Source organism: Calidris pugnax, unplaced genomic scaffold (genome assembly GCF_001431845.1).
Source record: "Calidris pugnax isolate Ruff unplaced genomic scaffold, ASM143184v1 scaffold23, whole genome shotgun sequence".
Lineage (NCBI taxonomy): Eukaryota > Metazoa > Chordata > Aves > Charadriiformes > Scolopacidae > Calidris > Calidris pugnax.
Window position 1 is genome coordinate 2,559,700 of NW_015090772.1, and position 20,787 is coordinate 2,580,486.

The 20,787-nt window shown below is 43.1% G+C and overlaps 1 protein-coding gene across 1 annotated transcript; it reads left to right on the forward strand.

Annotated features, from left to right (window-relative positions):
• MLH1 (mutL homolog 1) lies at positions 1 to 19,716 on the forward strand (the record flags this gene model as incomplete). Its single annotated transcript, XM_014941590.1, has 19 exons — positions 1 to 92; positions 539 to 629; positions 751 to 849; positions 1,808 to 1,881; positions 3,000 to 3,072; positions 3,957 to 4,048; positions 5,428 to 5,470; positions 6,724 to 6,812; positions 8,146 to 8,258; positions 9,811 to 9,904; positions 10,898 to 11,051; positions 12,281 to 12,639; positions 13,418 to 13,566; positions 14,884 to 14,992; positions 16,521 to 16,584; positions 17,079 to 17,243; positions 18,287 to 18,379; positions 18,756 to 18,869; positions 19,504 to 19,716. Coding segments are annotated over 19 exons (2,235 nt in total), but the record flags the coding sequence as incomplete, so codon positions are not given.
• Positions 19,717 to 20,787: the final 1,071 nt, after the last annotated feature.

Consider the following 20,787-nt stretch of genomic DNA (forward strand, 5'->3'; position numbering starts at 1 on the left):
CGGCGCCTGGATGAGACCGTGGTGAACCGCATCGCGGCCGGCGAGGTGATCCAGCGGCCGGCCAACGCCATCAAGGAGATGATCGAGAACTGGTGAGGCGCGGGAGTGCGTGACTGGGGTGTCTGGTTTGAAGGGGAAGGCTATCGGGGCTTAAAGTGTGCCGCCTCGGCACCGGCGAGTGTGGTGAGATGCAGCCAGTGAGTGTGGTGAGCTGCAACCAGCCTGCGCAGTCCGCAGCAGGTTTGGGTCATGGGGAGGGAAGGCCTGGTTCTTCAGCCAAGCGCCTTTCTTCATCTTTACATTTCTGAGAGGTCTTCATAACTGCCGTGGGTGGTGACTGAGAGTAACACCTCACTGTGGTCGGAAGAAAAAGGGAGGAGACAGTAAAGATTTATTTGACAGAATGAATTCCACTATGAGTGACGAGTAGCAACAAATTACCGTTTGTGTGAGAAAAATTAAATTTAAAATTAGAGCAGTGTAGCCCTTTATTCTCTGGAATTGCCCTTCTCCAGAATTGCTTTCTTGGTTTCTGCAGCTTGGATGCTAAGTCCACGAGTATCCAGGTGGTAGTTAAAGAAGGAGGTCTGAAGCTCATCCAGGTCCAAGATAATGGCTGTGGAATCAGAGTGAGTAAGCACAGTTGACAGCTGATGTTTAATACTGCCTTTTAAAATGTATTTCAATTTAGAAGCGTTTCTGATCTTGAAAAAACTTGGTAAGCGACTGTTACTTGTCTCTTTCACATAGAAAGAAGATCTGGACATTGTATGTGAGAGGTTTACTACCAGTAAACTGCAAAAATTTGAAGACTTGGCTAGTATTTCTACGTACGGTTTTAGGGGCGAGGTAAGCTCTTCATCAAGGTTTTCAAACTCTTCATTTTTGTTATCCTGTTGTAGCAAGGTCATGAATCTATTTCAAAACAGACTTGTATGACTTTCAAGGTTAGATGGATGCCTGGGGAGAGGTATATATTCTTTGTGCTGTTTGGAGTAGGGTTACTTTTTTCTTTAAGGTAAACTAAGGCCTGTTAGTGAAAGGTTTTAGAGGAAGGTGAATCTTTGATGTCAGGCATTTGTCTAAATTCAGTACTTAATGTTTGAAATGTGTATTTGTCTTCCTTTGGTTTTTCTATTAGTCAAATTTAGTATCTCTGAGCCCTCAGATATACTACTTCTCCAGATTCTCATAGGCTGTCTCTAAATCTGTCTGAAAGAACACTCCAGGATGAATTCTGCTTTCCTCCTTCAGATGGACAAGATATATAAACACGTTGCCTGTGTATACAGATCCTTGCATGCTCCAGAGAGCAGACCTTGAGTCCTCACACACTTCCAGCTCCACAGCCAGTGGAATCTGCTCCTGAGGCTGGTTTCAGCAGGCTGTGTAGAGGAAAACATTGAGTTTTTCAGGAAAACCATTGCGATTTGTAATATTAATTGCAGCCAGCACAAGAACTTGGGTAGGGATGAAAAAGTAACTTGCCCAGCTGTTTTTGAAAGAAAGAAAAGGGCAAAACCGTAATAACTTTGCAAATTTCTTTTAGTTCTGTTCCGTGGTTAGCTGCTTGCCTTGTCAGGTAAAATGAAATGTTAGAAAGGCCAAAAGAAGGTCCTGAGTAAAAGTCAGTGTTTATAGGTACTAAAATTTGTTAAAGTTTTACTCCCTGGCAATTTTCTTCTAAGGATTTTTTTGTTAATTACTTGCGAGCGGCATATCAAAAATTAGTGATGCTGTTTAAAGGGTGGACACTCCTGAGTGCTCTCCAGAGAGAGGATTACAGTGATGGTTTCTCTTTCTCTAGGCGTTGGCAAGCATCAGTCACGTTGCCCATGTCACGGTCACAACTAAAACAGCTGATGCAAAGTGTGCATACAGGTATGCTACCAGTTATCCAAGTCACTTCTGCCGCAGGTAATAAGGAACAGATGTATTTAATTCTCATTTCAGTGCCCTTATTAAGGAGGAGGATGGGGTAAGGAATTACATGTTTCTAGGGCAGTTACAAACAAGACCCAGAAATGTGAGGAAACATGGTTTGAGTGACTTTTTTTTTTTTTTTCATTCCAGATTGTAAACAATCTTAAGCTAAACAATGTATTTTAAGAGTTGGGGTGGGGTATCTTAAAGCGAATTCTACTTTAGCAGCCAATGTAGGGTAAACTTTAGTCTTTTTCTCCATTTCAGCATAAAATTATGTGTATATGCATAATCAGCATGTCTTGCAAATCTTATAAGTCTCTGAGCACAGGAACTTGTAGCTTAGTTTGCTTTTGTATGATGGCAAATCTTATCCAAAAAAGGGTTTGAATGTGCTTCTGAAAACTTACTCTAAATAAAAGCAAGCCTTTTATTAATTTCTCAACTACTTTTTAAAAAAAGAAGAGGTGGGGGAAAAAAGAGAAGCTTTGCATCTTGGTTTTTTAAAAGATTGTGTGATTATGGTCTTTCTTGCATGAAGTATGTAGGGTATGTGAGAGGACAAAAAAGTACGCTCTTTGAAGTTATGCAGCTGGATAACTTTGTGAAAGTGGGTCAGAAATCTTTTATACTCAAAATCCTGTTAAAAGCCAAAAAAGGAAACAGATCGTATATTTAAAGTCAAGATTTTCTTCTTTGTATAACTGAAGTGTAAAGTCTAGTGAAAGAATTATTATTACTCCAGGTCTAGCTATTAAAGATAGATTAAAATGTAATAATTCTGCCTCTACAGGCAAAGTCTCAGTAATACAATTTGAAAGAGTGTATCTCATGATCTGCCCCTTTTCCCTGCTGTTATTCCCTCTGTCCCACTGAGTCCTAACCTCAATGAAGACAGTTCTCATCTACCAGAAAGGTCAGGGGAGGTTGCAGCCAATTGTCACTGTCCCAAGTTGTTTGCTGGGAAGAGCGTGACAGCGAGGGGATTGCTTTTGTCTTCTCATTTTTGTCATCACCTGTCCTTGTAAACCTAGATGCCTGACAACTTTTCATCTTTATTTTTTTTTTTTCCCCAGAGCTACTTACAGTGATGGAAAAATTAAAGCTCCTCCAAAACCGTGTGCTGGAAACCAGGGAACTCAGATCACGGTAGGTTTTTGTGCCTGTTCTCTCTGTTCCTTTTCTGTTCCCTGGTTGTTATGTTGGCACCACTTATAGGGTACATTATAAGGTATGTGACGGTATCACCTTGTAGAATGTTTTCCAAATAATGATGTTGTGTGGTTTATAAGGAGAGGCTGAGGGAGCTGGGGGGGTTGAGCCTGGGGGTGTTGAGGGGAGACCTTCTGGCTCTCTCCAACTCCCTGAAAGGAGGGTGTAGCCAGGGGGGGTCGGGCTTTTCTCCCAAGTCCCAGGCCATGGGACAAGAGGAAATGGCCTCAAGTTGCCCCAGGGGGAGGTTCAGATTGGATATTAGGAGAAATGTTTCCATGGAAAAGCTTCTTAATCCTTGGCCTGGGCTGCCCAGGGCAGTGGTTGAGGCCCCATCCCTGGAGGTGTTTAAAAGCCGGGTTGCCCTAGTGCTTAGAGACATGGTTTAGTGATGGTTTTGATCAGAGTGAGGTTGATGGTTGGACTGGATGATCTGAAAGGTCCCTTCCAACCTGGACAGTTCTGTGATTGCAGTGAGTGTTTTAACATTTATTTGCATTTCATTAAAACACAGTGTAATCAGGGGTTCCGTTGTCATCTGCACTGGGAGGTATTTAACTTTTCAGTCAAAATGAGCTGTGGAGTTGTTATTGGTAAAAGTGCTGATGTACCAAAATACATGAAAACATACATTTCTCTGGAGTTGCATTTTGTTAGATTAACCAAAGCGGGTAAAGAATAAATTGAATGTTGATCCTTCATAAACTAAAATATTCACAGAAAAATTTGTGTTCTCTATTAAAAAGATAGATTTAGATTAATTATATAGTAAGAGAAGATTTTAAAAAAATTCTCTTTAATGGTGGTCTTTTTCCCTGTAGGTTGAAGATCTCTTTTACAATGTAAATACAAGGAGGAAAGCCTTAAAAAATCCAAATGAAGAATATGCAAAAATACTCGAAGTCGTTAGCAGGTAAACTGAAATTGGAGGCTCCAATTTTTTTTTATTCAGCTATGGGGAGTACTGAGGTTTTTCAGAGGGGCTGGCATATGTGTGCTTGATGTAATTTTTTTTTTTTTTTTTACGTTGGCTTTGGGTTTTTTAACTATTTGTTAGTGTCAGATAACAATCCAGTTTGATACGGAAAATCCAGAGGAGAAATGGTGTGTTCAGTTATTCAGTCTATGACTATTACCAGTAAGAATTCCAGTAAACAAATGGTGATAGGCTTGAATGCGTGAACTCTCAATGCACTTGGGCTGAAAAGAATTCAAGGCAAAACTGTGCAGGAGCATTGAGATTTGGCTGAGTACGGAAAAGCTAAACGGCCGTTTTCATGTCCTCAAAAAAACCAAGCAAACAAAAACCGACCCCAAAACCACTTTAGTTACCAGATGTTCCCTTCTGGCCTCCCTTTGTTGCATGTTTTGCCACGTGCAGAGACTTCACTAGCAGGGTCTACGCAGTTTAATCAAAATAACTGCTTTAGGCTTCGAGTAAACACTGAAGCCGGCAGAGCAGCAGGGCTGTGTGCTGGGCGTTAGCCTGCTCTCTGCCAATGACCTACTTCAGACTTCAGCCAGGAGATGAAGGGTCAGGTCCTGCTGCTCTGTAGAACAGGCCAATCTGAAGCCTTGCAGAGTTACAGGCTTCCAACTCCTTGGGTTTGGGTTTGTTTGGTTGTTTTTTTGTTTTTTTTTTCCATTAGGATTTTACACCTTTTCACCACGGTTTTTATTTCTTCTTGAATCTTTGAGTCGCTGTCTGTCGCAGTCACACCAGTCTGCGCGGTCTCTGTCTGCATTTTAAGGTTTCTCATCTTACAAGGTGGTCCTGTGTGTTCTTCCTCAAAACTTAGCAACTTCCCTCCAAGTTTGAGCCAGGGTTACACAGCTGCAGTGTATCAGAATGTGGCTCTGGGATTGCAGACACCTGAACCGTCTGGGCAGGGGAAGTTAGAAGGGCAAACCAGCCTTTCTTCAGATCCTTTTCTGTCGTAGTTGATACTTGATTCTGTTAAACTCCAGGAGCTTTTGCAGTTGTTCCAGTTAAACCTGTACGATTAAACTAAACTAACCCGGCCTACACAAGTTGGTCAGTTGGGTGGGTTTTTTTTTTTTGGGAAATAAGCTAAGCTGCTCCTTGAGTTTCATATGATTATGGGTGAGTGATAAATAGAAAAAAAATTCTTTTATATTTGTTTAATCTACAAAAGCTCAGTTTGGTTCAAATCATGTTACAGTGTAACAGGAGATTAAATTTTTGGCCCCCATTACCAGCTGCTTTTCAGCATTCAGGGAAAGCAACCTTTTCTTTTACATACAGCAGTCTTATGTTTACCTATTTTTCAGGTATGCCATCCATAACTCAGGCATCAGCTTCTCAGTTAAAAAGGTATGTAAATAATGTCTAAAGCGTGTCTGTGTGTATGTGTGTATATATCTAAAAATGCCAGAAAACTTGCACTTCCTCTTTTGCAATGGTAATAGTGGATACAGGCTTCCCTTGTACTGAAATGGTGAAGTGTATGTTGATGCAGTTTGGATAGAAAACACATTCCTTAAGACCTGGGAGTCCTGGTGGACACCAGGATGCCCATGAGCCAGCAATGAGCCCTTGTGGCCGAAGGCTAATGGGCATCCTGGGGGGCATCAGGAAGAGTGTGAGCAGCAGGTGGAGGGAGGTCATCCTGCCCCTCTGCTCTGCCCTGGGGAGGCCCCATCTGGAGCACTGGGACCAGTTCTGGGCTCCCCAGTTCCCCAAGGAAAAGGAACTGCTGGAGAGGGGACAGCAGAGGCTACAAAGATGAGGAGGGGCCTGGAGCATCTCTCTTATGAGGAAAGGGCTGAGACTCTTAGTCTGGAGAAGAGAAGGCTGAGGGGGGATCTGATCAACACCTATAAATACTTCAAGGGTGGGTGTCAGGAGGATGGGGCCAGTCTTTTTTCAGTGGTGCCCAGAGACAGGACTCAAGGAAATGGGCACAAACTGGAACATAAGAAGTTCCATCTAAACATGAGGAGGAACTTCTTTCCTGTGAGGGTGGCAGAGCCCTGGCAGAGGCTGCCCAGAGAGGTGGTGGAGTTTCCTTCTCTGGAGACATTCAAACCCTCCCTGGACACATTCCTGTGCAACCTGCTCTGGGTGGACCTGCTTTGGCAGGGGGTTGGACTAGATGGTCTCCAGAGGTCCCTTCCAACCCCATAGCATTCTGTGATTCTGTGTAAACAAGACAAAAATATATTTGTCAGGAGTTTGGAGTTTTCTATGTAGTCGATATTTTGTTTTATCTTCAAGAACTGTTTCCGATTCTTTTGAGAGTCTGGTTACTGATTACTGGATGAAAGAGGATGGGGTAAAGTACCTTCATTCTGTGGCTTTCTTTATAGTTATTTTCTGACCTGGTTATGTTCCTCACTTTCAAAGATGCAGTTACTATCCTCAGTGGGTCTGATGTGATCTAGTAAATCTTGTCATCCTGTGCCATTTATCATCTAGTGTTTTTATGAACGCAAATAAGTAGGAAAACAAAACATTATAATGATATGATGTCCCGTGCCTTTGTTAGAAACGTATGAAGCCTAATGTATTTCTAAAACTTCAGCCAAAACTGTGAATTGATCAATACCCGTTTCTGCTCCCTTTAGCAAGGGGAGACTGTCTCAGATGTTAGAACCTTATCGAACGCCTCAACAGTGGACAACATTAGGTCCATTTTTGGAAATGCTGTTAGCAGGTACGTTGATGTCAAGTTTCCTTTTGACGTGAAGCTTTCTAGTAAATCTCCTCCTCCTCCTTTCTCTTTTGAAGAACGTGGGCTGTGCTAACTTTTTCTGTTTCCTTCAAGGTGAATTGCAGAGAAGAGGGAGTGTTGCAATAATAGAGCTCTCCCTTGCCTTGTAGAATATGTATAATTGTAGAATATGTATAACATGTAAAATTCTTTTTATATAAAAGAAAAAGAATATTTTTAGTATATCAAAGGAAAGATAGAAGTTGCAAAGCTGTTCCTTTTAGTGGACTAAAAGGAAATCATCTGCTTATAACTTTCTGGGTGCTCATTTAAAAAGAGCAAGCTGTACCTGCATTCTCTACAAGTTCCAAGCCTCTTCCTACACTATGAAAATCTTAACACCATGAAAATCTTACCACTTCTTACCACACTCTGATAGATTTTAAAGTTTCCTCAAATTCTTTTTTTTTTCTGAAATCTTACGATTTAATATTTTTACAAAAGCTACATTAGCTGAGGCTGGGTAAACCCGGCAGAAGAGTTGAAAACAAGTCAAACCAGTCATCTGTTGAAAATGTATCTGGTGCTTTAGGAAAAAATCTCTCTTTATAAGACATTCAGCTGCAAAGAATTCATTGAATGGACTTGGCGGGATGGATTTGTCCCAGGAACACTTGAGTGTCAGTTTGATTCATTTACTAAAGTCACACTTCCTGTGTAAGGAGTAACTTTTAATACATGGAAACACCTTTATGAAACGCAGCAAATTAGAGCTTTTCCTCTGTACTGTCCTGAATAAATCGCCCATTTCAAGTGAAATGTTTTGATTAGATGTTTTGAAGTGAGACTTCTGTTGTACCCAATTTCAGAGGGTGTTTAGTCCAGCTTGTTATTTCAACTTAAAAAAACAAACAAATAAAAATCCTGCTCTATATGTTGAGGTTGAATTGGAAATAAGTAGCCCATAAGCCTTTTGCATGTTAACTTTAGAAGCTGGCATAATGCCCTGCTAGAGAGCTGTGCTCACCAACTACCGTGGTGGATTTCCTAGGCTAATAGTGAAAATGAGAAAAGCTCTTAGGAAAATTGTTAATGTTAGAATTATACTTAAAATATTACGGGTACTGTGATAAGGTAAAAAGAAACAATGCAGTTCAGGTTCAGTAATTTTTGTGAGTCAGCAGTGAATGTTTGAACTCTTAGATAATTCTAAGGTTTCCATTAACTGTGATGTAAATGGAATATAGAGCAATATATTGTTACTGGCGAGTACTGTTTGAAATTAGCATCAACAGAAAAATTAATTTTTCGTGTGTTTCTGTCAAACCGTCAATAGGGAACTGATAGAAGTGGGCTATGAAGATGCAAATCTGGCCTTTAATCTGAAAGGCTACATCACCAATGCAAATTACTCTGTGAAGAAATGTACATTTTTACTCTTCATAAACCGTAAGTTTAAAAAAAAAAAAAAAAAGCAGCACATTGTACCGTCTTATGTCGCTTACATAATAATCAAGAACAAAACTTTCTGAATAACTACAAAATGTATGAAAGTCCTTAAAAACATTGAAGAATAAGTATTGAAGTTTACTGTAGAGCTTAGAATGTTTTTCTCTGTGTAATCAACGTGCATCATGTGTTTCACTCCCAAATAGCGGAAAGCAGCTAAGACTGGCCTAAAGAAAGTTAAGCTTGTTTCAAGGTCATGATTGTGTCCTGCCAGTTTCTACACAGTGGTCCCTCTCCACTCTGTAGTGACATTGGCATGAGATGCCACAAACCGTGACTGGATGAACTAATAAAAAGGTAGTCTGGTTATTTCAGTATTTGTGGGAAGAAAATACTTCTAAATATAAAACATGCTAAGACGCTATTGCTTATTCCTGGTTTTATATGAAGAATCACAGAATGCTATGGGGTTGGAAGGGACCTCTGGAGATCATCTAGTCTAACTCCCTGCCAAAGCAGGGCCACCCAGAGCAGGTTGCACGTGTCCAGGCAGGGTTTGAATGTCTCCAGAGAAGGAGACTCCACCACCTCCCTGGGCAGCCTCTGCCAGGGCTCTGCCACCCTCACAGGAAAGAAGTTCCTCCTCAAATGGAACTTCTTATGTTCAAGTTTGTGTCCATGTCGTCTTGTCCTGTCCCTGGGCACCACTGAAAAAAGACTGGCCCCATCCTCCTGACACCCACCCTTGAAGTATTTTATAGGTGTTGATCAGATCCCCCCTCAGCCTTCTCTTCTCCAGACTCAAAAGCCCCAAGTCCCTCAGCCTTTCCTCCTAAGAGAGATGCTCCAGGCCCCTTATCATCTTTGTAGCCTCTGCTGTCCCCTTTCCAGCAGTTCCCTGTCCTTCTGGAACTGGGGAGCCCAGCACTGGACCCAGTGCTCCAGATGGGGCCTCCCCAGGGCAGAGCAGAGGGGGACAATGACCTCCCTCCATCTGCTGGTAACACTCTTTTTAATGCCCCTCAAGATGCCATTGGCCTTCTTGGCCACCAGGGCCCATTGCTGGCTCATGGGCATCCTGGTGTCCCCCAGGACTCCCAGGTCTTTCTCCTCAGAGCTGCTCTCCAGCAGGTCAGCCCCAACCTGTCCTGGTGCAGGGGGTTATTCCTCCCCAGGTGCAGCACCCGACACTTGCCCTGGTTGAATTCCATCAGGTTCCTCTCTGCCCAACTCTCCAGCCTGTCCAGGTCTCCCTGTATGGTGGCACAGCCTTCTGGGGTGTCAGCCACCCCTCCCAGAGTTGCAGCATCAGCAGACTTGCTGAGGGTACACTCCATCCCTTCATCCAGGTCATTGATGAATATATTGAAGAGGACCGGCCCCAGTACTGGATAAATAAGTCCTGGGGAAAAAAAAAAAGGGTATAACGGGTGCCTTTTGAAGATAGGAAGCGTGAAGGTGTTGGTCTGAAGGAATCCTGGGGCACTGTGCAGTGTGTTTCAGTGGGGCTCTGGGATAATTAGGGATAATAGGATTTTGTTCTGTGTTTCAGATCGATTGGTGGAGTCGGCCGCTTTGCGGAAAGCCATAGAAACTGTGTACGCTGCTTATTTGCCAAAAGGTACCCACCCATTCCTATACTTAAGGTAAAGTAAGAGGAAAAAGTATAGTCTTTTAATACTACCTTGTAGGATATAGCTGGGTTGAGTGGGTTTAGAGGGACACTTATGTTCCTGAGAGTAGCGTTAAGCGTTGCACTGAGGTACCTCATTGCCAGACAGGGGATAACTAAATTGCATTAAAGAAATCTTAAGAAGATGGGCCTTCTTTTTGGAAGTAGTGAGTGTCTATAATTTCAGCATAAGACCTTTGATGTTACGGATGCTTTTCACTTCAGAGCATGAGTTACTCTAGGAATACAGCAGAGCACGTAGGATGGGTCAGATCATTTATTCCAAACTCATTAACCTTTTACCTTGCTGGGGTTTTTATTTGTATCCATATTTTTAACAGTCGACGTTCTTGGTATGCTAAGGTAACGGAAAGAAGTCAACTGAATTGCATGCTGCTTACAGGAAATAAATAATTTTTTAGAGTCAGGTAAGAGCAAAAATTGTACAGGAATTGTCCTTCAAAAATTGAAGAATATGCCACAGAATGGAAAACCTGGCTTTGTAATTGCTGAGCAATTGGATCTTGCCATTCACCAGGGAAACTCACTGATGTGCAGTGCTTTCTATAGCCAGTGCTTTCTAGCAATAAAGCTCTTTTAATTGAGTTCCTGCTTGGGATTATGGTGAAATGACAGGTCATCAGAAGTCATTAACTCATGAGAGACACCGTAACTCAAAGATATTTCTAAAAACTGTTTTGTAGTAGTACAATGGAGAGTTTGGTTGAAGCTTACCTATGGAAGCTGATTTTTGTGAAGTTTGGAATAGACTTTTTCAGAATAATTATTTATTTAATACACTACAGTCAGATTTGTTTGGTATAACTATAGCAGGTTTCAGGCCTATCTTGGCTTCTCTGCATGGAGTAATGCTCCCAAGTCTGACACATTTTGTACTAAACAAATTAGTGCCCTCTCTGCCATCCAGGGGAAATGGGAGGTTAACTTCTTTTAACGTGTTTTGCAGCCTGGAAATAGCCCCCCAGAACGTAGATGTGAACGTGCACCCTACAAAACACGAGGTCCACTTCCTTCATGAAGACAGCATTCTGGAGCGCGTGCAGCAGCACGTCGAGAGCAAGTTGCTGGGCTCTAACTCTTCAAGGATGTACTTCACTCAGGTGAGGATGCACCTTTCAGGGGAGCACAGCTCTGCACTATTTCTGTCGTGGACACATTTCCTTACTTCAGCAGTACAATTTCTGCAGTGACTGATAGTCACTGATATAACTGATACCAGTTATACTGGTAGCCTGAGATCTTTGCTCTGTTTCGGGGATGAAACTGCCTAATTATACCAACGTTAACAATGTGGCAGTGAACTTACTGGAGGAAACAGCGGACGTAAACATTTTACGTGCCTTTCTGTCAAGTATCTGTTGCATCTTTTTTATTTTACAAGTATATTAGCCTTCACATGCAGTAAATTGTTTTCATTCTGCTTTGGTTTATGTGAGTACTGTGTGTATGTGAGTACTGGAGTACTGTGTCCAGTTCTGGGCTCCCCAGTTCAAGAGGGACAGGGAACTACTAGAAAGAGTCCAGCGTAGGGCTACAAAGATGATTCAAGGATTGGAGCATCTCCCTTATGAGGAGAGACTGAGAGAGCTGGGACTCTTTAGTCTGGAGAAGAGAAGGCTGAGGGGAGACCTTATCAACGCCTACAAGTATCTCAAGGGAGGGTTGAAGGAGGAGGGAGCCAGACTCTTTTCAGTGGTTCCCACTGAGAGGACGAGGGGCAACGGGCACAAGTTGGAACAGAAGAGGTTCCACTCAAATATGAGGAGAAACTTCTTCACAGTGAGGGTGACAGAACCCTGGAACAGGCTGCCCAGGGAGGGTGTGGAGTCCCCTTCCTTGGAGATTTTCAAGACCCGCCTGGATGCTCCTGAGTAACATGCTCTAGCTCTAGGCAATCCTGCTTCAGCAGGGGAGTTGGACTAGATGATCTCTATGGTCCCTTCCAACTCTAAAAATTCAGTGAAATTCAGTGAAACGTGTGTGTCTGAGAAAATGGATTGTTCTGTGTATTGGACAACAACCTTGGATTTAATCTAAAAGAAAACGATCATGGAAAAAGACTTCCTAATCTCTCTTTATATAGAGCAGAGTGCTTTTTTTTGCATTTAAATATTGTCTCTGAGACAAGGGAATGCTAACTGCCGAGATGATAATATTCATGCTACGTGTAGAGCAAGTGCAGAGTTGGCAGCCTCTTTAAGCAGTCGATGCTGTGTTTGCGGGGCTTTAAAGTCACTTGCCTCTGAGCGGTTTTCGTCTTTGTGATTCATTTGCTTTTTTTCCTTGTTGGTGAATCTCTTTGTCTTTACTTCCCCGTATCTGAACGAAGACGTTGCTTCCGGGGGCCGACTGTTCTTCCAGTGAGGTTGTAAAACCAGCAGCAAACCCTTCGGCCGTTGCCAAGGGGACCGGCGATAAAATTTATGCCCATCAGATGGTCCGCACCGATTCCCGGGAGCAGAAGCTGGATGCTTTTCTTCAGCCAGTGAACAACCCCCTGAGCACAGGCCCCACCGAAGGGACAACGGGGGCCGATGCTGGACCTCCAGAGGGTGCAGTCAGGGCACAGGATGCTGAGATGGAAGATGTCAGTGACCTCGTTGAAGGGGCAGATGTTCAGGAGGACACAGCGATGCCCGGAGGGCTGAGTGAGAGTGGACGCTTGTCTCCTGAGACAGTGCCTCCTCGGTAAGTCTCCTCATTCCTGTCATCGTGCAAGGCTACCTTATTTATTTCGTGGTGTGGCCCTGAAACTGAACGATTTTCCTGATCTCTTTGGACTTCTGCTTTCTCAGAAGGAAAAATTTTCTTACAATAACTTTCCGTGGCATCTTATTGAAAAATTTAACTGGCATCTCTGAACTGCAAATCACATAACTTGTGATTTTGTAACTGGGCTGCAATGCAGAAAGGAAGGGAGCAGTATAAATAATGACATACTTTGAGTTTAGGGATACTGATCTGTCTGTCTTTGGGAGGCCCCTCTTTTGTGGGGAGGGATAGAAACTACATCACCAAATTTTGCAGACATTACCCTAGTAAAGGTGGAAGTGCTATAATCTTTCCATAGCTCCTCCAGGAGCTTCTATGAGAGGCCAAAGTCTTCTGAGGGAATCTGATCCCACTCCCCCAGTGTTACAGAAAAATAATAATGAAAAAAATCTTTAGAAATATCGACATTTTTTATGTCCTTTAGAGCTCAGTTCGCTTGGTGCTTAAACAACAGTTGTCTGATGTGGTTGGTATTAGAGAGTTGTAAATTCTTTTATGGACTACCTTTTCCTACCAAATTATGCCTTGGAAGTAAAATGGAACAGGATTTTTTTTCTAGGAAGCTCTGGAAAACTTTCTGCATTTCCTGTGTTAATGCACAGCACGCAAACCGCGCATCCCATCTGTTGGAGTGTTTTGCCTAAGTGAGAAGAGAATTAAATATCATTCCTTTTTTTATTTTTGGGCACTGCAGAAAGAGACCCCGGGAAGATGCAGACATAGAAATGGAGAAAGATGACCCCAGAAAGGACATGACTGCTGCCTGCACCCCTAGGAGAAGAATTATCAATCTGACCAGTGTATTGACTCTTCAGGAGGAAATCAGTAACCAGGCACATGCAAGTAAGTGAGCCTTTTGGTTCTCAAGATGATTGTTATTCTACCAACAGAGAATTCCAGAGTGTACCCTCAGCAAGTTTGCTGATGATACCAAACTGGGAGGGGTGGCTGACACCCCGGAGGGCCGTGCTGCCATCCAGAGAGACCTGGACAGGCTGGAGGGCTGGGCAAGGAAGAACCTCATGAGGTTCAACAGGGAAAAGTGTAGGGTCCTGCACTTGGGGAAGAAAAATGTCAGGCACCAATACAGGTTAGGGGTGGACCTGCTGGAGGCAACTACTGAAGAGAAAGATCTAGGGGTCCTGGTGGACAGTAAAATGACAATGAGCAAACAGTGTGCTCTTGTGGCCAGGAAGGCCAATGGGATCCTGGGCTGCGTAGGGAAGAGTGTGGCCAGCAGGTCAAGGGAAGTCATTCTCCCCCTCTGCTCTGCACTGGGGAGGCCACAACTGGAATCCTGTGTCCAGTTCTGGGCTCCTCAGTTCAAGAGGGACAGGGAACTACTAGAAAGAGTCCAGCGAAGGGCAACAAAGATGATTCAAGGATTGGAGCACCTCCCTTATGAGGAGAGACTGAGAGAGCTGGGACTCTTTAGTCTGGAGAAGAGAAGGCTGAGGGGAGACCTTATCAATGCTGACAAGTATCTCAAGGGTGGGTTGAAGGAGGAGGGAGCCAATCCTTTTCAGTGGTTCCCAGTGAGAGGACGAGGGGCAACGGGCACAAGTTGGAACATAAGAGGTTCCACTCAAATATGAGGAGAAACTTCTTCACGGTGAGGGTGGCAGAGCCCTGGAACAGGCTGCCCAGGGAGGGTGTGGAGTCCCCTTCTTTGGAGATTTTCAAGACCCGCCTGGATGGTCCTGAGTAACATGCTCTAGCTCTAGGCAATCCTGCTTCAGCAGGGGAGTTGGACTAGATGATCTCTATGGTCCCTTCCAACTCTAAAAAATTCAGTGAAATTCAGTGAACTATATATGATCCGTGGAAAGGGTTATTGCACATTGGCCTGGGCTGCCCAGGGCAGTGGTTGAGGCCCCATCCCTGGAGGGATTGAAAAGCCGGGTTGACCTAGTGCTTAGAGACATGGTTTGGTGATGGGTTTTATCAGAGTGAGGTTGGTGGTTGGTCTAGAGGATCTGAAAGGTCCCTTCCAACCCAGACAACGCTGTGATTCTAAGAGGAAGGGTGTAGCAGTGACTGAGCAGCAATCTGACACTTCAACACTAAAATGACACGAACCGCTCAACTAAAAAAACCAAGGCAGAGTCACCAATGTGACACTATATCCTTCTCTCTTCCCCACCCCCTCAACTGTTTCAGATCTTCAGGAGATGCTCCATGATCACTCCTTTGTTGGCTGTGTCAGTCCTCAGTGGGCTCTGGCCCAATATCAGACTAAACTCTATCTTCTCAATACAACAAAACTCAGGTAAAGGAGCTGTTGGACTTGTTGACAGTAGAAATAAGTACCAATTACCCAGCTAATTAGAAGGAAGAAAACGACAGGAAAACCAACGTTATTTTCTTGTTGCCTGTCCAAAAAGTCTTGAGGCTGAAGACGAAGCAGTCGGTTCAGAATGGTGGAAACAAGGCTGGGATGCTCAGGAAAAGTTGCAGGGAATGAGTGTGATTAAAATGCTGGCTTCTGTATGGTGTGCTCACGGACTGGGGGAAGGGAGAGGTGTTTTATTTGCTTTGTGATCATCTGCAGCAGCACCCGGTCTTGCACCACACCGTAGATAAAGATGAGCAAGTGGAGGCTGTTTAACATTTTTATCAATGATATAGACAGGGAGATTAAAGGCACCATCAGCAAGTTTGCGGATGACACCAAGCTGTGTGGTGCTGTCGATGCACCAGAGGGACGGGATGTCATCCAAAAGGACCTGGACAGGCTGGAGAGGTGGGCCCAGGTGAACCTCATGAGGTTCAACAAGAGCAAGTGCAAGGTTCTGCACCTGGGCCGGAACAATCCTCGCCACCAATACAGACTGGGGGGTGAGGTGTTGGAAAGCAGCCCTGAGGAAAGGGACTTGGGGGTGCTGGTGGACGAGAAGCTGGACATGAGCAGGCTGTGGGCAGCTGCAGCCCAGAAGGCCAATCACATCTTGGGCTGCATCAAAAGAAGCGTTGCCAGCAGGTCCAGAGAGGGGATTCTGCCACTTTACTCTGCTCTGGTGAGACCTCACCTGGAGTATTGTGTGCAGGTCTAGTGACAGGACGAGGGGCAATGGCTTCAAGCTGGAGGGGAGCAGATTTAGACTGGAGATTAGAAGGGGGTTCTTTACTGTGAGGGTGGTGGAGCACTGGAACAGGTTGCCCAGGGAGGTGGTTGAGGCCCCTTCCCTGGAGATATTCAAGGTGAGGCTCGACGAGGCCCTGGGCAACCTGGTCTAGTTGGGGGTGTCCCTGCTGACTGCGGGGAGGTCGGACTGGATGACCCTTGGAGGTCCCTTCCGGCCTGGACAATTCTATGATTCTATGAAAAGTCACATAAGACCTTGTATCCAGTTGGGTGAAGAGAAGCTGCAGGAGACACGATCATAACCACAAAGTTTGTATTTTTGGTATGCAGCCTTACAGGGCCAGCTACCTAAATTTTGTAACAAATAAGAGAATATACTTAAGATGGACATGTCTGTGGATTTCCAAGCTCCTAGGTATTTCTTGCAGTAAAGAGGTTGAAATAGAAGGTATTTGGGAATGAATTCATAGTGGCTGCATGCTTGTGTCTGTAACATTTCTGCACCAGTGTGGCTCATGCTATCAGAAACCAAGAAATAGATTTAATTGTAAACATCTAGATGGTGTTAACTAAACAGTTTAAGTAATATCCTTGTTAATAGGAAGGGATATGTCTGATGTTTCCAAGATGACCCTTACTTTCCCCTCTTAATTATGGTAACTTGGAGATATGTGATCCTGTCCATATAACTAATTTTTGTACTTCAATTTAGCCAAGAACTCTTCTACCAGATACTTATTTATGACTTTGCAAACTTTGGAGTCTTAAGGTTGTCTGTAAGTACAATTTTTACATTATATCCTATATAAAAAGATTTTATTTAAAAATTTATTTACAGTAAGCCTGTCCTTTTAGACAAATGTTGGGGTTTGTCCACTGCAAGAGCTATGTTTCATTTCTTTAACAATAAGAATGGAATGTAGAAAAGTGTCAGTAATTTTGGAGCTGCTGCTGTAAGTTGTCATCCTGGCAGTTTGGCATTAGATTCTTGCTGCTGCTCGTTATATTTGAACCTATAGTTAATTTAAATGCACAAGTTGTCGTCAGAAATCCAATGTTTATCCTGTAAATATCATAGCACTTTCCAGGATTATAGATTAGGCAGATTTCTATGAGAAATCCATACACTTTAGGCTGATTATGATAAACAGAACTGTTTGTGGGCCAGAAATGGTCTATTAAAATTAGCTTATATGTGAAGGAAGAAGCTATAGATTTCCAATACAGCGTGTTGATCATTAACACCACTTTGGCCTTCTCCATTTTTTAGGAGCCAGCTCCTTTATATGAGCTTTCAATGCTTGCTTTAGAGGATCCTGAAAGTGGCTGGACAGAAGAAGATGGCCCGAAAGAAGGGCTTGCTGAGTACATCGTGGAGTTCCTGAAAAAGAAGACTGAAATGTTGAAAGATTATTTTTCTCTTGAAATTGATGAGGTGACTGCCACTGTTACTTCTGACAGTGACTGAAGGGTGAACTTGGCAGCTTTAGATTTATGGTTGGACTTGATGATCTTACAGGCCTTTTCCAAAAGGCTGAGGGATTTGGGTCTTTTGAGTCTGGAGAAGAGAAGGCTGAGGGGGGATCTGATCAACACCTATAAATACTTCAAGGGTGGGTGTCAGGAGGATGGGGCCAGTCTTTTTTCAGTGGTGCCCAGGGACAGGACAAGAGGAAATGGGCACAAACTGGAACATAAGAAGTTCCACCTAAACATGAGGAGGAACTTCTTCACTGTGAGGGTGGCAGAGCCCTGGAAGAGGCTGCCCAGAGAGGTGGTGGAGTCTCCTTCTCTGGAGACATTCAAACCCCACCTGGACACGTTCCTGTGCAACCTGCTCTGGGTGGCCCTGCTCTGGCAGGGGGTTGGACTAGATGATCTCCAGAGGTCCCTTCCAACCTCATAAACAAATAACATAGTCCTCACATCCATAACTAGAATGCAGGTCTCTTCTCCAAAATAACATAGTCCTCGCTTCCATAACTAGAATGCAGGTCTCTTCTCCAACATGGGGTGCAGCTTCACCCACTCTCTAGCCAGGCCAGGCTACAGCATCACTATTGCTCTCTGTCTTTTTTGGTCTTTTGGGTTGGGGGTTTTTTTTTGGGGTGCGTGGCCTAAATGCATCCTTTACTCCATGCAAAACTGAAGTTTTGTCAAGCATCACGTAACCCAGACATTTCACTGAGAGATTCTCCTGGGAAGTGAGGTCTGTGTAGTCGATGGGTAGAGGTAGAGGAGGCTGAATTCGGGTCTTCCTGAGCTGAGTGGCTTAAATCCAGGCTTCAGGAAGTTAAATATTGCCACTAACCCTCTTCCTGCAACCTCTGCCTGACACCAGGCTTCAAAAACCTTGAACTTCACATGCCCCTAAGGCTCACCAAGTTGGGGAAGAATCCGTGTTACAATATGGAACAGGTTTGGTGCATTTACTGTAAGAAAGAACGTTGTTTTACTGAAGCAACCCTTGCCTTGCAGGAAGGAAACCTCCTTGGGTTACCACTGCTGATAGACAACTACGTTCCCCCGCTGGAAGGACTGCCCATGTTCATCCTTCGCTTGGCCACGGAGGTAGAGTCTCTTAATGATGTTATGCAATATCACAAATTGCTGCTTCTGTTGAGGAAAGGATGAAGTGAATCACGTTAATTCATCAGAGGAAAGGCTGGGGTTGGTTAAATGCACCGTTAAACACTGCAGATGCTTTTTGCTGTGGTGATTGGTTGTGCTTTGCCTCTGCATTCACGACCACTGATTGAGAACAGATGTTGATTTGATGTTGATTTGATCTTGATTCCTGCCTTCTTTTGTTGTTCTATACTTTACCTTATCAGCACAAAAATGGCCAAGCCATTATTATGATTTTTCCATATTAAGAGTCTCTATCGAGTCTCTGACTGCCACCCACATTCTGGTTTGTGGTTGGTTTTTTTTTTTCTTGTACCAGGTAAACTGGGATGAAGAGAAGGAGTGTTTCGAAAGCCTAAGTAAAGAATTAGCCATGTTCTACTCCATCAGAAAGCAATACATCATAGATGAAGCCAACCAGGCCAACTCTCAGGTACGAGAATACGTAACCAGGCATTTCAACCAAAAAACCCCACTAACACCACACAGGAAAAGTTCTTTTCTCAGCTGTAGACTTTTAGTCCCAACTCTACTCTTGGTGAAGCGAATCAAGTAACCAAGATTCTGAAAGGCTCTGCCTTACATAAAAAATACATAGAAAATTTTATATGTGGCTGATGTTTTATGTGTATTAAGAGAACCTTTTAACTTTGGGTATTGCAGTGTATTTAGAGGCCAAGGACTGTTGCAATATTGAGAGGTTTTTTTTTTTTTTTAAACTGCTGAGCTGTGCTAAAATTTCTGTAGAAGATTAAGGATACGTACAAATTATGTATTTTTTTTTTTTAAACTGCTGAGCTGTGATAAAATTTCTGTAGAAGATTAAGGATACATATAAACTAAAAATACTGTCTGCTCGTGTCCAAGCTTGTGTTTAATCACACAGTTAATTAAGAAGCCCATTCTGCAAGTGACTTTCCAGAGCTTAAAATTAGCTTTGACTGTTCAGAATGAACTTCTCTAATACCAGCAGAATTTTACAATTGCTGTTTCTTAAGGGGTGCTCCTCTAGTAAAAGAGAATTTCAGTTTAATTGTTTTTTGGGAATTTTTTTTTTTTTTTTTTTGAATGAAGACTCTGACTCTGCTTCAACAACGTGGAAATGGACCGTGGAACATGTTCTTTACAAAGCTTTTAGGAATCATCTTTTACCTCCTAAGCACTTCACAGAAGATGGCAACATTTTGCAGCTTGCTAACCTGCCTGACCTGTACAAAGTTTTTGAGAGATGCTGAGCTAGTACTTCTTATAGACTGGTCCATTTTTTTTGAAAAAAAAAATTTGTGCTGCTTTGTGTTTTATTTATAGGATAAAGCTAGAATCTTGATTGAAAAAAGAAAAAGAGAGGATTTAAAATCCTACTGACACAGTAGCAAATGGTCTATTTTCCTTCTGTTGATCAAAGAATAAAAAGAATCTTTTTAGCTACGTCTAAACCCAACTAAAGTTTCTAAAAGAAAATCTCCACTTATGCTTTTGAGTTTCACTATTAAGCAACACACTAATAATTACAAGGTGACAACCAGCTCATGGTAGCGGTTTGCACAACAGCTTGCTGGGTTTTGGGGGTTTGGCTTTTTTTTTTCTCTTTGATTCTTCATTCAAATCTCCTTCTTGAAACAAGACTCATTTCAACTCTCCTTTTCAAGCCCAATAAAAGGAAAACCCCCCAAATTTGCTGTGTTTCCAACAGTTCACAAGTTGAGCTTTTCAAAACTAGGAACCCCCTAGGATGAGCTGCTTTCTTGCCTCCTTGTTTAGCTGCTCAAATCAACTCAATTACTCCTGAGTTGCAGGAAAGGGGAAGAATTTTATGAAAACAGTTGATACACATTAGTTCAGCTGAGTTAAACGTTCAACTCCAGATTCTGCTGTTATTTTATTGTGGGTTTTTTTTTTTCTGAGCACAACTTGCATCACCAAAACAAAAAATCAGCTTTTGAGAAATCTACTGCGACAGCTGGTACCGATGCCATCAGAATTCAGATTCAAGGTTATTTTGTCTCAAGCTCCTGCCACCAGATTGTTTAAAAGGCAGCAGGGTTCACTCGTGCTACTTAAGCCCCATCCCTGGAGGTGTTTAAAAGCCGGGTTGACCTAGTGCTTAGAGACATGGGTTAGTGATGGTTTTGATCAGAGTGAGGTTGATGGTTGGAATAGGTGATCTGAAAGGTCCCTTCCAACCTGGACAATTCTATGACTCTACGATTCTAGGTTAACACTTAAAATCTGTATCTGAGAATACCTTTCACTTAGACTCCAGTGGAATGACTGACTCCCTCCCTTTCACTGCTGAGGTAATATCACAGATGGCAAAGGCTCACTTACTCCAGTTTCTTCCTTGAACCTGA